The following is a 17,767-nucleotide window of genomic DNA, read 5'->3' on the forward strand; positions in this document are numbered from 1 at the left end:
TTTTTGCTGAATTTCTACTTTCTCACTAACAAATGTAATCCTCTTTTGAATATGTAATAGATGACCTGGGATTCCAGAATGGATTTTCAGAAACCAAGGAATGACTTCCTCACTTTATTGTATACAATAAATAATGTATGTACATATTTTTAATTTGAGAGGTAGTCAAACAGGTGAATGCATAAATCTTGTCAACCCTTGGGCAGTTGTAATTTCCATACCAAAATGCATGAGTTTTTACCTATTACTGTGTTATACATTAAGTATAGTTACCATGGCAACCTTTGCATCACATTATAACATTTAAATATAAGGTGGTGTGTGTCTTCATAGGAAAAGACAATATATTTGAATTTTTGAATGTATGGTGAAATATAATCACTACTAAAATGAATAATTTTGTTCAAGGTCAATTGAATTCTTTACGAGTTATGCGAATTTCCAACCAAAACTGTGAAGTGCATTTATTTTTTGTGATGTCATGGGGGAAGCAAAGTTTTTTTTTAAATTGTACTTGAAAAATACCACATAATGGCCATTCAGTGCCTGTAATTGGCCTTGCAAAGGGAAAAACAAAATTGAACTTTATTTGATGTCATTTTTCAGCGGCTAATGTAGTAAGAATTTGAATTCATTTAACATCACATGATTGATCAAATTCTGTCAAATATAATGCATTTCTTATTTTTGCACACCCAGTTGGCTAACTGTGACTAGTTTTGATCTCACGTATAGTTGAATTAACAGTAGCAGTTTGCTCATGCTTGCAAAAGAGCAAAATGAAATGAGCCGTTGATGTAAATCCTTGTGGCAGTTCCAGGAAAATGGCCACTTAAGCTGAAATTATAGAGATTGATTGTTGGCCAGTTTTTTATTAAGCATGGAAGAAAACTAGCCATTTCTTCTTGCCAGCGTAGCTCTAGGCCATGAGGCTGTCATCATTGTTTATAGAGACTACCATATTTAACTCTTTTTCAGTTCTTTACTAGTGACTTTTCAAAATTATTATCTCAGTATATACCTTTCATTTGAAGGTGGTGTAGGGGATCTGACTGACATTCACAACTTTCGAGGAATCTTTTAAATGATAATCGGTACATCATAATATGGGGCCATGAATTAATTGGAGGAAGGAGAGTAACTGTGTGCTGGACTCCAGCTCTGCTGGACATTGTACATATGTTGTTTCATCTTCTCCTGTTAACTCTGTGATAGAACTTTTATTATTCCCTTCTTACAGAGGAGGAAAATATGGTTTAGAGCAATTGCATAACCAGCTGCCACTCACATTTCTCTTATGCCTCTGAGCTAGAGTTCGGCCTTTCTGTCCGACCTCAAAGCTCTCCATCTTACCTTAAAAGGTTTGGATTCAACTTCTGACTGGTTACAATTTGCATCATACTTTTAAAGTAGAAATGACAGACATTGACAAAAGTCCTTACAAGAAAATCGTTGCTAAAGGATAATTTTAATAATTTGCATTTCTCTCCAGTATAACAGCAGTCTTTTAAGCCCCTGATTACGAAAGTTATCCTTGCCATCTTATCTAAGTTTCCCGAGTCCTCTTTTGTTGAAGCATAAGACCAAATCAAAGTAAACTGTAAAGGTATATTCCTGGACCTTCAGGTATCAGGAATAAAGACTGTCCAGAGACTGACCTTCAGTTTTGAGCTTCGAAGTTCAAAAGCGGACAGGTGGAAATACTGTGTTCTTTATTGCCCTTTGGTGCGAGATATCTTCTGGGTTGCAGAGTAAGTGCCAACAGCAGCAAAATCATCACCCCCTCCTGCTACTATAGTAAGTCAGCAATGGCCCTTCTGTGGTCAAAATGGCAAACTCAGCAGCAGCTATTCGACAGGGATTTGCAAAAACTTCCCCATGGCTGTTAGGAATCTTATTCAGCAGTGTCTTTGAAAACCCAATTCTGTGCAGAATTAACTATGTAAAAGTGACCTCGGTTGTGAATTAAGTTTTTTAAACAAATCTAATTTATAATTTTTCTCAATGTATATTTTGCATTTAGCACTGCAGTCCATTAGATCCCTCTACATATATCCCGCATTTGTAAGTCTTAGAGTGGTTCAGAATTTTATTTCCGTATTAACAGAAAGCCTTGTAAAATTCCTGGCTATAAAGAGTCAGTTCGCTATACAAAGCCACTATACATTACTTAGGTTTGGAGGAAAGAATGGAATTGCAGCTGTGTGAGTACTAGAATACCCAAACATGAATTAGACTCACAAGCATTTGGCAATAGTTCAGAAAAGGGGCTTAATCTGGTTTCATCTGAGACTGCTTTTCTCTGTTCTCCAACATCCCCCCAAGATGTTGTGTCTGATATCGGATCACAGCGTAATGGGAGTGACGCAAAATCAGAGAAAACCCTAAGAAACCAGGGTCACATTTGATTTTCCCCAGAGATTCCCCCCCACCCCGACTTCTTTTTTTTTTCTCTCCCAGATTCCAACTCTGAAATTCAAGGTCATTCGCCTATTAGGTGAATTAATTATAAGCCAAAAAGCAGCATTCGTCGTATTCTGATCTCTCTCATATCTATAATTAAGGGTAAATATAATCTTCCTTTTTAGAAATGTACCACCCACCCATTACATTTGAAGTGCTGACTGAAATGAAATAATAGTTCAGCGCGAGATGATTTTAGTTTAACAAGAAAAAAGTTGATCATTTAAGCTTGAAGCAGTTCTATTTTTGATTACCATTCAGTTATAAATCTAATTTGAGAGATATGCTGCTTTTCTGTTACCCAAGTTTAATTCATGGTTTGCATTCTTGGTTGCATAAGTAAAGTTCGATGGTTGATCAAGGATGTTAAAAAAGCTCCCCACAAAAGCAATAGGGAGCAGGGTTGAGAATGTGTTAGAAAAATAGTCCGAGACCCAGATCTGATGTGAAACAAAACGTTTCATTGAAAGGGCCCCTTACAGAATGGCTGCATTTGGCATTTGAGTGGCTATGTTGGGACTGGGTCTTTGCTGAAGAATTGATTGCAGAGGGTGGACTCCCAAATGTTTAAATCGAGTTGACAAAGTCAGTATATTTTATTCTTTGGTTAGGGTATTTTCAGTCAAAATGGTTGGCCTTCGGAAGAAAATAAGGAGCGAATAAGGGGAAGAGATCGGCGCATCACGTTGCAGGCAGTTAAACAAAATGCTAAACTCTGGCTTTAAGATTTACAGGTTAGCTCTGCGAGATGCCACATCTTACTTCCAGTGTTTCCTGGCAGACTAAGGCAGCTCTCTACCGGGACCCAGCGTAACCGCAGAGCATGAGCTTGCACAATGTGAAAACCCTAAAACCTTTACGATCCTGTTTCAGGCAACGTTGCCCGTTTTGAAAGTGGACTTTAGCTTTTGCACCTAACTTTTACTAAGTATAAATTTGTCTTCAGATATGTATGTATATATGTATATATACATGCGCATATAAATATGTATATATACATGTAGGTAAATTCGTATATAAATGAATGCCATGTCTATTTTGTGCAATATTTAATTTACCTTATTAAATTGAATGGCATTAACTTCTTAAGATTCATAAACTGAGGTTTTCAGCCGGTGGAAAAAATTTTTTTATCTTTCTCGTAGCTAAAGAGAGTTCAGTGCGTGAGGTAAAGGCCAGACAATAGTAAATGGTCATTGTTCATTTACAAATGTATTCTACAATAGGAACACATATATTTATATCTTAATTTTCCCTAGGGGGGTGATTAGAGCCTCCCTTAAGTGTGAGGAAATGCTTATTTTTGTATGCTTTAGAAGAATGATTCTATTGTCTGAGTAAAAGAGAAAAAGGAACAAACAGATCTAAAAAGAAAAAAACAGGAATGTGCTTTGTCAAAAAAGAAAAAAAGGAAAAGAAAGATTAGCGCGAGCCACTATATGTTTGTAAGTGCTGTCTGCTCTCAGTCCTGTCACTATACATAGTTCATGTCATGTAAGAGTTGGATGCGTGATTTATTTACAACTGGCCCATGAAATGACTTTCTTTAAAATTAACAGCAGTGAGGTCAGCCACAGCCAGTTAGCTATCTAGTTATCATTTTATATTTTTCAAGCTCTATTGTGAATGCTGCTCAAACACAGTACAGCAAGCCTGTTTGTTTTTATGTTGACCTATTGAATGCATCTACTTTCTTGGGAGGGAAAACCTTTGCCACCAGGACCAACAAGAATTAAGCAATGGTTAAGCTCATTAAAATGACAGGCAAGCTCTTCGACCTATCCGCTCAGCCCTTTTTGGAATATTTTGTATAATTTTAGAAAAAGAAAATTGCAGAAATAGGGGTAATGTCTAAACTACGGAGTTATCAATAATATCATTTTCAAACTCCTCTTTCCAATGACATGAAGGCTCATTTGTAGATTTCCCAAACTGTAAAGAGGTTGTGATTTAAATCATTCATGGCTTTATTGATGGAAATTGCAAAGAAAACTTGGACTGAAGTAAACAGACTGTCAGTAAGATTTACCAAGAGCGAAATTTCAGGTTGAGATTCTAAAATTTTTAAATGCCACTCCTAAAGTGATAAAGAAATCATTTGATGTTATACTGTTGGATTCCTGATTTATAGAGAACTATTACAAAGAGCCCTCTATTTTAGTTTGTCATTGCCTTGCATTTTGTTATCTTTCCTAAATTCGGAAGAGGCAGTAATTGAATATTCGGACGTCAGATTTTTGTCTGGTAAATGATCTGGTTGTATCAGGTGTTTGCTAAATACTAAGATAATCGAAATGTGTTGATACTCAAAATGTCCTTCCATCCTAAAATCTCATCCTCGAAGTTTTATTTTAAAGTAATGTTTATTATGTGCCCCTTGGAAAAGTCTTAAACTGGAAGCAGTGAAGGCAAGCTTGTCAGTAGCTGATTAATCCTTTATATATTACTCATCCAGCCCTCACAAAAATCCCTCGGAAGAGAGACGTTCTCTTTATGATATTTAGCTATATGGTGGTGGAAAGGGGAGGTTTGAATTTTTGATTTTCCAGCTTATGGGTCATATTTGACCAACTGCTTTCACTAGAAGACATGCCACTTTGTTGAGCTATTTAGGAATCAAAAAGACTGTCTTAATTTAAAACAAGGACCCTTTGTTTTAGTTGGTGACTGCCTTGTGAAATTTTTCAGTTCTCAGCGGGTTAACCAGGGAACAGGGGCAGAGTCATAATTGGCCTATTTAGAGTATTTTGCATGTGAATAGTGTGTTAGTGAAGCATCCCTAAGTCTGTTGTGAGTGACATGGTGATTAGAATTTAGATTAGGGAAAACACATTCTGTACTTTATCAAGGACAGTAATTAGTTCAGTCAGTAAAAGTTGATTACAAGTAACGATAAAGTTAGATTTTTAGTACTTAATTCTAAAATTTCTTTATTAAATAGTAAATTTGTTCTTAATATAAATGGTAGTATCTACACTGGTTTTCTTGCATATCAGAATAATTAAAAGAACAATGTGTTCAATGCAGAGTATAATCAGGCGATTTATATATTATGGGTAAGTTTCTATGTAGCTTTTAGAGACTGTGATACTATTATATAATTTTTCGTATGTCATCATTTTCGAAAGCTTAGTGATTTTTCACGCCATGATAAGTCAGTGATATTTGGGAAAGTTTTCTAGTGTTCAGGTAAATGTTTCATTTGTGGGGATGTGTTTTAGTTTCTGACAGTCCTCAAGAGGGCATTCTGAAGTCCTTTAATGTGTTCCTGTTAGCTTAGAATGCCTACTATTTCTATAATTTTGAGAGTCAGTGTGAGGATTTGAATTTCCTCCTGGTTCAGTTGGCATTTTCTGTTCCGGGGGTGCTGTGTGAATTCGTGGAGGGTCATGCAGAGAGACAGAGCTCCCAGCTGAAATGAGCATCTATACTCTCCCCCAGCGTGAGCAGCAGGGGGAAATGGTGTACGTTCGAAAAATCAGATTCTCCCTGGTTCTTGTTAAGGGAAGGGCATGGCTAGTTCCCAGATATGAGCCTATCTCTAGATAAAGAAAATATTAGCCTTGCATAAATGCCCTTTACTTATAAGATGAAAACGTTAGTCGTCTTAAAAGATGAAAATCTCATTTAATGAACATCACTGTCTACCTTCCTCTCCAAAGTAAAGAACTTAAAATTCACAAACTTTGGGATAGCTTCTAAGAGGGCTTTTCTTTTGCTTTCTGTCATGTTGGGTTTTAATTGTTCCAGCTTAGCAGATGCTGTTCCCTTTATTGCGTTGGTTTAAGTACTAACAATCAGTTGGGGGGTGGCAAATGTAAAAACGTAACCTTATATGTTTGTTTTTCCTTTTTAACCTTTTAGCAGAGTCTCCTTGGAGGTGACATGGATATGGGCAACCCAGGAACCCTTTCGCCCACCAAACCTGGTTCCCAGTATTATCAGTATTCTAGCAATAACCCCCGAAGGAGGCCTCTTCACAGTAGTGCCCTGGGTAAGGTATTCCTCTGTTTGAATGCCTGAGTGATTATTAGTAGCTTTTTCTTCTTTTTCTTTCTTTCTTAATATCATCCTCTCAAACTATCCTCGCCCCGCCCCCCCAAAAAACCATAAAATTGTACTCAGTTGTCGGGCTCATGACTCTCCCACCACCCTACCCCAGTAATACGTTGGGTGGGTATGTTAACTTACAGTAGCAGGAGAACTATTTTGGTGTATGCTTATTTCTTGTTTTCTCTTGGCCGCCCATCTAAGGAACCTCTTTTAAAAACCAGAGCATTAAAAAGTTAAATCTCTTCATTTTTATGAAAGAGGCAGGATTTGATTTCTGCCAGAAGAAAAGATGATAGCGGTACCGACATTTTGCTAAAGTCACGATTTAAGAAAATCTGGTCGAATCTAAATGGCTTCGTGGTATAATCTCTTAGTTAGGAGAATGGCATGCAGGGGACCTCACAGCCTCCTCATTTTCTTTCAGAGGTTCAGACAAAGAAAGTTCGAAAAGTTCCTCCAGGTTTGCCATCTTCAGTAAGTACTGCTTGTTTCTGCTTTGTATATTGTTTATTTTGTTCTGCTTTGTATTGATGCCAAGGAGATAGCAGTAAATGAGGTTCCATCCGCCAGAGCGGTGTGTTTATCTAGAATGTGGCCGAGGTAGAAATGGGCACCTCCAGCCACCTGACCCATGTTGGAGTGATTAATTGCATATCCTGGAAGACGGGGTGGGTGTGTTGATATTCAGCTGGTTAAGCTCTGAAGAGAGCCTTGAAAAGGTGCCTGAAGTTCGAGGAGTTTTACCTGCACAGAGCTTTCAGGAGCATGAGTATTAGTTTCACGTGTTGGTTAAATTCTTTGTTGGTATTATGATGATTTATGGATTTGCATGCGAAAGGAGATTTGTGGAGAGGATTTAGGAAAAATTTACATGGGTTTCAGCCCAGAGTGCAGGGAGAATGTCTCTATTTTCTAGAGAGGGGACTGAATAAAGGCTGCAAAGGTAGCTGCATCAGTAGCCATTTGTGTCTGGAATACCAGGTGGCAACTAGAAGAATCCAGCTGGAACCAAAGGCATTCTGGGTCGTTTTAATACCTGGTGCTATAAGCAGGGGTTGCTGCGGTCTCTCCAGTTGCCAACATAGCAAAAGTTGGTTGTAATCATAGTTAAATACATGATATCTTATTTTCAATCCATATATACATTTGTTTTTTCAAATTCGAGCTCCTAGATAATTAAATTTTGTTTAGAACTGACCTGTTTCTAGAAATTTCCCCCTTATGTAGAATAAAACTATGAGTTTCTCTTTTCTTTCCTTGTCTCCTGCTTACTTTCTCCTTTTTTTTTTGTTCTTCCTTCCTGCCTATGATATATTTCTATATATATAGTTTTAATTTAATTCTGTGTTCTGTAGGGCACTAGTGTTCATTGAAAAGAATGCTAATGAGCCTTATAAATTCTTGTACTCTAAAATAAAATTATATTTAGATTTCTGAAAATAATATTACCAATCAGTGCTCGCATATTAGTTTTATTTCATTTTTAATAAATTAGAAGAATAATAGGTTTTGCAAATGTGCTGAGATTAGATTAACCCAAACACCTGTGTGTTTGACTTGATTTCAGTTCAGTGCATCCAAAAAATTATTAAGCGAATATATCAGAATAAGTCTTATCAGGGAGAAAAAACAAATTTTGTACGCTGATTATCATAGACTCGGTAATGTTGAAGAAGCGTCACAAAATTATCCATAAATATATAAAAATATTGTGTAAATAAAACTGCCAGTGGTGTATAAAATAGTCGCTTTGGACTACCAATAAGTCATTTAAAAACATACTGAGTGGTTTATTCTTTGAATTTCTGTGTCGTCTTGAAATTGGCTAATATCCCTGCAGGTTTTTAGAAGCATATTTTAAGCTTGAAATTTGTGGTAGATTTAATGTAGATGAAACTTTAGCTTTTAATAGCTTTTATGACAACTTCAAATGATATAGTCCTCACAGCTGTTTACATTTTAAACATGCCTGAACCTAATACGGACAGTATTAAATACAATAAGTGGACCTTTGAATGTTCTAAAATGATAATATAGCTCTTTGCTATAAAAGCCATGCAAAACTTAAAGCTATAGTACACTGTTTATGCCTCATACTCAAATAAACTTAGTTTATTTTTTCCAGTGCTAAAATTATGCAGAAATTTACACAGTTTCTAAGGAGTGCTTTGGTGTGGCAGTAGATATTATCTATCCATTTAATCATTGTCAACAACAAGTTCTCATAATTCATTGTAAATTTTTAAGTATTTCTGTAGAGCTAACTGGCTACTATAGAAAATTTCACTGGTATAGTTTTTTCCTTTGCTGTTAAGACAATTATGTGTTGCTGATAATGTTGTCATATGTTCAGAAGTATAAAAGTATCTTTCCTTTCTTCCCAGTAAATCAGGAACTGAAAATGTAGTTTGTATTATTTAATTTTTGGCTTTTGGTGGTCAGTTTAGGGTTTCCTCTTCTTTGAGAATTTATGTTGGCTGAACGTTTTAATTGTCCTTAAGGAACATTTTGGTATTTTGGTCCATAAGGAACTCTTTTTTGAAAGATAAGGAGGAAAACTCAGTTGAAATGGAAATTTTATCCTTGTTATTTTTTCGTTTGTTTGGTTTTTTGTTTGTTTGTTTTAAGCAAGAAGAAGTTAGTTTGGTTGATTTTAGAATCCAGTCATCTATTTATTGTCATTACTTAAACAAATCTCAGCTCTCTTTTAATAGCAGTTTAACTTAGTTTATGTTAGCTTTGTTACGTGAATTGGATTGCTTATTACTGATAACAAAATCCACATGCCTTATCACTGCACAAAATATATATTTCAATTTGATCTAAAGAGACGAACTGTATTAGATACTGTAACACTTTTGCCCCAGTAGATCTATATTTTTGTATATTTAGACCTCTGCCATGCTTAGTCCTTCTTTTAAGCTCAAATAATTTTTATCCCATGAGATACTTCTAAAACTTACTTCAATATGTATGAATATTTTTATGACAAATAAAAAATTGGGGATAATAAAAGGTTTCTTTTGGAGTGATTATGACTAGATAAAGACATTTATATGTTTTCTTCAATACATATTTACCATGATAAATAGTAATAAATCTGTCACAATCTGTTCTGTCAACTCACTTTTTTTTCTTCTTCTTTTCAAAATGGGCCCTTTCTCTTCCTTAACGTAAAGGAAGAAAATTTAAACGGTAACATCTGTAATCAGATATTATTTATGGCAGGACTAGGGGACAGAGACTGGACTTCTCTTGCCGCCATTAGGCTGGATCTTTGCAGGAAATTGGGAGAGTGAGGGGCTGGACTGGCCCTGTTTTTGAAAATAACTGCAGCATCTGTGGGAGAGAGAAAACATAAGCCTGGCCCAACATTGTGCCATGGATCTGGCAGGATCCTTGAATGTGTTTGTACTGTGCGCAGCATCTAGAGACCTCGAGTCACTGTGGAAGCATGACAGTGATAGGGTGGCGGAAGAACCAGCCTGCAGGGTCGCAATGCACAGGCGCAGTGGAGGGAAGGGAGTCTGTCCCCTTGGAGAGCAGAGGCCTGTAGTTAGGGCTGGGGTGATGTTTTTTTTAAAGGAAAGGCTGTGTGAAATTGACAACTATCTAATTGCCCACCGGAGCCCTGCTTAGTACTGGGGAACATTTTTGTGCTCTCTCTTCCCATTTTAGTATGTTGCTCTTTTCAGCCACATCTCAATGTCTTATAGCCCTCATCTTTTGATAGGACTTTAACAATATAGCTTTGTTTTTTTTGTTTTTTTTGTGGAACGCGAGGATTTATCTTGCCTATCTAATGTCTTGCATTTGCACGTGAACTTCTTTGTTCGATTTCTACATGTTGTTTTTTTTGTTTTTTGAAGCCATACATCATCTTGAACTTAATAGCTTTCAACTTTACTGCTCCGTCCAGCAAATTTCCTATCTTTGTATAGCCTAATTGTCATATGTATTGAATCATGAGTTAGTGCAGAGAAAATTATACCGCGTTAAATCACATTTTTTGACAAAATGTCCATGATTCTTAGAAATTAACATGGAAGCATTAAAATCTAGAAAGCAAAAAAAAATTTTTTTTACTTGGTGCCGTTTTAAAATATTTTTTCCAAACACACAGAAAAAACACAGAAACAAAAGACATTGTCTTTCAGAAACTTTAGTGTGCCCACCAATATGTAAACACATAAAATCTTCATCTTCTTATAATTTGGAATGTTTCAAAATGATATACATTTAACCAGAAACTATTAACAACTACAACCATTCTACTTCAAGCATTGGTGGAATTTGTCTCCACTTCTAATTCAGTTTTGAAACTTCAGTGACAGTCTCACTAAGATCCCCAGTTAGAATCCCTGAAACTTCAGAATTCTCTAGAAATATGAAGTTTTATCTTTAGAAATAGTCTATGACTTTTCTTATTACAGGCTATCTTTTTTTTCAAACTGCACTTTTTAAGAAAGTCTGTGAAATTGCAGTTGTTTTTTGGTTTGATTTTTGCCTTTAAATTCAGGAAGATCTAACAAGCTTTGTATTAAGTGGTCAGAGATAATTTTGAACACATGAATTTTAAGGAAAACAATTTCAACTATCTTAAAGAATCTAAAATAAGATTTGGATCCTCCAAGGAAATTTGAGATATGAGTTAATCATTAGGTAGACTCAAAAAATAAAAACTCAATGTGTATGAGATACTTGGGTTAACCAGTTTTTTTAAGGAAAGAATTTTTAAATAAAATAAAATCTTAAAGTCTGGATGAGACATTTTTTCACAGAAGAGATTTTTAGGAATATGAGGAAAAGTTGGATAATGCTGACAGCATTAACTGTTCTCTCTGTTTTCCATTATATGAAAACCTTCATATTTGAAGGTTGCAAACATGACGTTGAGGTTATACCCTCAGCTATTTTTAGAAAAAAAAGTTTTTTTCTCAAATGCTTGAAGAAATCACAAACAATTTAAAAGAGAAGTTGGTAATTTTTTAAATCTTATTAGAAGCCTAGAAATTTTATATGATTGAAAACCTCAGTACTTAAAATACTTAATTTCCCCCATCACTTTTGAAATTGATCTCAAGGAAATCGTAATGATGCTTTTTCAGGAGAACAAAATTTTAACTTCAGTGATAATACAACTTTTGCTAAAATAAAATTTATGTTGATTCTAAAGTGAACTAGGTGTCAGCCACCTGGGCACCATCCTGTGTAGAAAAGTCTAGAAGAAGCCAATTGTGTGATAAGCTATAAAAGGAGGGGCCTCTTCAAAGTTCATTCCTAGAGAAGTAGATACTTTGTGAAAAAGTTTAACTGTAGGTGTTTGCGTTAAAATGTTAGGATAGCTCATAATAGTTAACTTTAAGCATAGCGTGCCCATTTTCTAATGAATGATATTGAAATATGAAGTGTAGATATTAAAATTATGCTTATTTGTCATGAAAATGTATAGGCAGAAAGAAGGTAAAGGATAATGCAATTAAGTCATCCCAAATAGGGCAAAAGAATTATTCACAGAATTCACACAGAATATGTAACGTGACATTGGGGGGAACACCTTGAAAGTCGAGAAAATATTCATCACAAAGAAAGTATTTATTTTTTTTGTTCAGTTAATACTGAAGTCATTAAACCAAAGGCTTCAGAAGTTTAGCATGTACATTAATCAGTCTTTTCCTCTTCACTGCAGTTATAGGTTACAGAAGTTAAGGTGTTTTTTTTTCGAATTGCTGGTTATAGGAGAATCTATATTTAAGTTTTCATTGGGGGTACTTATTCCATTAAAAATATTTCAAAAAGCATATAAAATTCATACAAATATACAACACCTAATCCATTAGGCATTCGAATCTCTGAGGAGTTTTCTAAAAGATTTCTATATTTTTGGTTCCAAATTTTGGAATAATGAGGGTTCTCTTCTACTATCCTCCCTGTCTTGAAATCCAATTCTGCTCCCCTTAAAGAGGTGTCTTCTGGTGTGTGTATATTTTAAATATAAAATGAGAAGAAACATAAGGGAGAAGAAAAACTCTTCAGTTAACTGTGGGTGAAAGGTTTGTGTATTTCTGAGCTCGGCTGGGATTATATTTACAAATGAAAAGGATGTATGCCTGAAACACTCCAACAAGACACAACCACCTAGCTATTTCCACAATGGAGACGCCTTCTCAGCCAGCTTTGTCTGATTATTCTACTAAGCAAGCTCTTCTAAGGTGGTACAAATGATGTCTCCCCTCTCACCCCCATGTGTTCTTTGATTTTTAACCAAGGTTTCAATATTTCAACCGCTAAGATTTTTGTTGAAATTTCGGAACAATAGCATTTAGTGTAAAACTGGACTCATTTGTTGAGAAAGGAGAAATACGTTTCAGGGAACTGTTATTTTGAACCTTATTTTCTCAGTTTTACTGAAGAGTACATTTTGGTGTGAAGTTTTGGGCTCCATCTGAGTGGTTTAATTATTAAGAAGCTAAGAAGCTGCTATAAGGCTGATTTACCTAGAGAGAGAATTATGACAGGCTTGTGAGTGTTTCGAAATTATAAAAACTTGTTCTGCAACATCTGGCTTAACTGTGCATTTATTTTGTATTTGTGGAATGATAGAGATGCTTGGCTTGATATTCGGTTGAATATCATTTTAAACTTTTAATATTTCATCAATTGAAACATGTCTTATTTTCTAACATTGCGAAATTTTCTCATTTTTCCCCCCGATTACTGACAACTCTGCTTTTTCAAGGTGTGCCTTCTTGCTTTCAAGCAATTCTAAATTTTTTGTTTGAAAGTCATGAATCAAAATCAGATAGAAATTCAAGGACTTTAAATAAGATGCTCTCAGAATGAATACGTAGCAATAATCCTGAAAGGCGTGAAGAGTTTCTTCAAAAATAGCAAAGTTTTATTTTCTTAAGGCAGGTTAGATTCTATCAGGCTGTTGACAGACACTTGCTGTGTTGTTTTATTTTAATAAATTGCACTGAATTCTTAAACTGAACATAAAGTTGCATTTCAAAGCAATAACGTGAAATTCTCAGCCTTGATCCCAACTGTCCCAGTATATGTGTGTATACACGAACATGCTCATTTTAAAAGGAATGAGAGCTTTTCTAAAATTCGGTGCAAAGTTTGTAATTTTAAATACTCCGGTATTTTATCTCAGAACAGCAGCATGTGAATGATTCTGATTTTTTTTTTTTTTTTTTTTTTTTTTTTTTTTTAGTTACAGCTGTTGCATAGGTGCAGAGCTATTTGAGGAGTTTCCTGCTTTGCTAGAGCTTATACTCCCTCTTCAGAGAAATGAAGGTAGTGCAGAAGATTCTGCATTTTGGAAAATTTCAGGGTTGGAAATAAAGATGCTTTAAGTTTCAAGGAGAAGCATCGATTGGAATTCCGAGAGAATGTGCAAATTCGATTTTGAACAGAACCTTTTACGGATTCCATTTCCGTGCTTTACAGGCACCCACTATTGTCTTTCTAGTCTAATTTTGTCATCTGAGGAATTCATCATCAGTATCCTGCTAGGCTTGAAACTTGATCCATAAGCGTTTACTTCCAGAGTAGTCAGAGGAGGATCTGTGTGTGGATTAAATTTCACTCAATTTATTTTGAGTGTTCAGTGCAACAGAAGAATAGGGACTTTTTTTATGCAGCCCCCTTCGTAGCCAAGTATAAAGAAAATTTTTTGGTGTGTTGCCCTCTGTCAATTGTTTTCAGCCATGGTGATGAAAAAGCATTTCCTTTGTGAAACATGGACTCAGAAAGACTTACGTTTTCTCAGAAAAATTACCCTTGTGGTACCTGCCTTACATGCACGTACAAAACCTGTCACTGTCACCACTTGCTGCTCCCGTCTAGGGAGTTTAGGAAAATGCTGTTCTGGAGCAATTATTTTGATATAATCTGAGACAGAGTTTCTAACTCTCTCCCGCGGCCTCCTCCCTCCCAGCCCATATCATTCTAAATATGCCTCCTGGATTATACTTACAATAATATTGTAATGGCTTTCATTCTGCCAGTTGGCACAGTTTATCATTGTGTCATTAGCTGCTGTGAGAAGGCAGTTTCAAGTAGGTGGCTGATTCCGAGCGGTAATGTTTTCCAGTAACCCTGTTTGGGGAATGCAGCTGCCTCACAGGTGCTCAGGTGTATAAGCCCAGGGTACAATAATATTTTCTGGCTTGCTCATTATTGAAACAAATTTGAAGTAAAAAATAATTCAGTAATAAGTGGAGTATAAAAATTGGGGCTTTATGGTAAGAAAGTCAAATGGCTTGAGATGTTAGCAGAGGAGATAAAAATAAAATTTGTCTAAGGATGCAGCAGTACTTAATTCATGTCTCATTTCTTCTGGAACTGAGATTTTAAAAGAATATTCATGGCCTGGTGATGAAGACTTGTTGAATCAGTTTGAATGTTTTCAACCATGAAGCTAAATAGGAAAATAAACCTATTTCTGTAACTGTTGTAGTATTTGAAAGTATTGTTATGTAATAAAAAGGTACACGTTCTGCCACTTATGTCACGCTTAACAGTAAGGCATCTGCTTGGTGAGTGAAATTTCAGTACCAAAACCTGTGGGTTCCTCATAGAGTACCTTTATGTGAATTTTATTTTTAAATGTATACAAGATGTTGCCACATAAAATCTATAGCTTAGTCGATAGTGCTAGGCAGAAGGAAGCAGAATTAAGCATATTTGTTATGAGCAGATATAGTCGGAATTACAAAATTCAAACCCCAATAAGTAATTATTTTACAAACAATGCTATTTTGTTTTCCCTTTCATAAATTACATCAACAATCTAGCTGTTAAGCGGAACCCTATAATAAACTGGGAGCAGCCAGGTGGGAGGGGGCAAAAAGCATTTTTAGAAGTTTTCATTCATTCATTCATTTCTTTCTTCATTTATACTTATTCAAAGCATATTTTTCAACTAAACTAAAAGCCAGACATGCCATGTATCATTGAACAATTCAATGTAGTGTCACTCACATCCCAATTTGGGGAATGGCCTTAGCATTTTAAAGAGCAGGGCTGGCCTTTGGAGAAAGTTGTACCTGTTCAAAAAATTAAAATCACACCCAGTGTAACACAGGGACGTTTTGTCCTTTAGGTTTTCTATGGAGATGCTGAATCCCCCTACTCACTTGTAATCACCTTGAAGAGAGTAAAGGTCTTGTTTTATGTACATCTTTTTTTGTCCCATAGAAACTCAACCCACTGCCTTCTGCGCATTACTTCAAAGTATTTCCAGTGAATGAACATAGGAATAAAAGTGGTGGAGTAGGGTGCAGATAACACCACTAGAAATGAAGGGATCTTCCTAGTTTAGTGTCTAATATCCTCTACTTACTCACTCAGCGGCCTTGGTTAGGTCACAAACCTATTTTGTGGTCTATAAAATAGATAGAAATAGTGCCTGCTTAGTGAGCTGGTTGATGTTGGTATACTGACAGACGCTTAGCACAGTGGTGATTCTGTATCACACACTGAGCACTTTGCACCTATTCAGTCATTTATCCCTACACCATCCAACTGAGACGGGTACTACTGTTTATTCACGCATAAAAGAATGGAGACACAGAGAGGTGAAGAAACATGGCCAAGGTGACACAGCTAGTAAGTGGCAGAGCTGGGATGGTGACCTCGACAGTCAGCCTTCAAGGTTTTCTGTGTCCTTAACCATGAGGCTGTAGCTGTTTGCAACACTTTGTAGACCAGAAGCTCTCTACAGCCTGGCTGATGCTCATTTAGCAAGTATTTGATGATGTGGAATCAATTAAATATTCAGAAATTTCATCTCACTGTAGAATGACCCTCAGTACCTCTAAGTCACTGGTTATTATGCACCACTTTGGCCCAGGCAGATCCCTTAGAAAATCCAGACATTCCAGAATAGCATTTCTGTAATAGAAACAGTATCATCTAGTGGTTAAGAGCATGGAATCTGATCACTTGGGTTTTTAAAGTTGGCTATGCCACTTACTAGTTACCCGGCTCTGGGCATATGATGTAATTATCCTTGACTACTTCCCTGAAAAATGGGGAAAATATCCATACCTCCTAAGGATATTGTGATAAGCAAATTACAAAAATATATATAATGTGCTTAGCATAGCCTTGAGGCCTTGTAGGTATCTAGAAATCAACAGCTAATGATAATTGTGATAAGCGCACTGGCGACGTAACAGAGTAACCACTAGAGAAAAGCATGCAGCTTGTTAGCAACAGAGCAGAAACTAAGACCAGGGTCTCAAGTGCCTTCAGAAAAATTCTACCTAATGGAGGCCACTTGCTTTTTCTCAACTTAGGAAATATAGTGAGCACTTTCTGTATCTCTTTGTCCTTACAATAGTATCTCCATCCGTCCAAGACACCTAGTCAGCCTTTTGAATCATCCAGCTTCATCGCTCAGCAAAGTTTGTGTTGGAAGGGCGTACTCCATCTTTTTTCTTTTGAAAGAGGACATCAGGCCAAGATGACGGAGTCCTCATAATTTGATTCTCTCTGCCAATCATTTGTTTAGGCCTAAATCAGCCCTGCCTCTAAGTGATAAGGAGATACATGCTTCTGATTTCGTATTCTATCAACGTCATCCTGTAAGTGGCCAGAAGCGGGGCTCCCGAGTGATGCCCGGGTCTCCCTTTGTAGGGCTGGCTCTGGTACCCATAAAAAGAGACGGTGAGGCCTGGGGTTTTGAATTCATCTGACAAGACGAAGATACCTTGACTAGGTGGGTGCGTGTGGCAGTTTGCTTCTCTTCTAAAGTAAAACAGAGTTCGATTTGTTTAGGACTGTTTAGGTCCATTTCTAACGTGAAACAGGATTATTTAAACAGACGTTTTCAGGGAAAGTCAAAGAATTGGGGGATTCTGTTCTTTGCTGCCTAGTAATGTGTTTTTTTCTCAATGCCATTGCTGAATTCATTAGGGGAAAAGTATTTTTGCTTGTCAGCTGTGGGAAACCTAAAACAATTTTTGCGAGGGCTGATTCATGAATTCTCGCATTTAAAGGGAAAAAAAAAAACATCTGCCAAAGGGGGTGGAGGAGAGAGAGCATGACTGATACATTTCACAACAAATATCTCTTCCCAGCCAATTTCAATGTACAGCAAAACCAGACCCCGCGTTAAGTTCCTCAGGAAAGGTCCCTTTTGGCTGGACCTCTTCCTCGAAGAGTCGTCCCTCATTTGTAGTCATTGCCACCTTGTGGATTACAAAGGATATTGGTTTTCATCAAACTTCCATTTCCA

The 17,767-nt window shown here is 36.4% G+C and overlaps 1 protein-coding gene across 32 annotated transcripts in view; it reads left to right on the top strand.

The window, feature by feature from the left end:
* The window catches only part of TCF4 (transcription factor 4), a 361,926-nt gene that overhangs the window by 228,102 nt on the left and 116,057 nt on the right, over window positions 1-17,767 (top strand). For 21 of the 32 annotated variants that reach the window (XM_032654531.1, XM_032654537.1, XM_032654541.1 and 18 more), the window contains 2 exons: window positions 6,328-6,457; window positions 6,941-6,990. The exons of 2 other annotated variants lie outside the window; for them this stretch is intronic. In XM_032654531.1, coding sequence (XP_032510422.1) covers window positions 6,328-6,457; window positions 6,941-6,990 — 180 coding nt within the window. Of the gene's footprint in view, window positions 1-3,093; window positions 3,198-6,327; window positions 6,458-6,940; window positions 6,991-17,767 lie in introns of those variants that run through there. 9 more of the 32 variants (XM_032654534.1, XM_032654544.1, XM_032654552.1 and 6 more) reach the window with 2 other exon arrangements.

Source organism: Phocoena sinus, chromosome 14, assembly GCF_008692025.1.
Source record: "Phocoena sinus isolate mPhoSin1 chromosome 14, mPhoSin1.pri, whole genome shotgun sequence".
In the NCBI taxonomy this organism is placed as follows: domain Eukaryota; kingdom Metazoa; phylum Chordata; class Mammalia; order Artiodactyla; family Phocoenidae; genus Phocoena; species Phocoena sinus.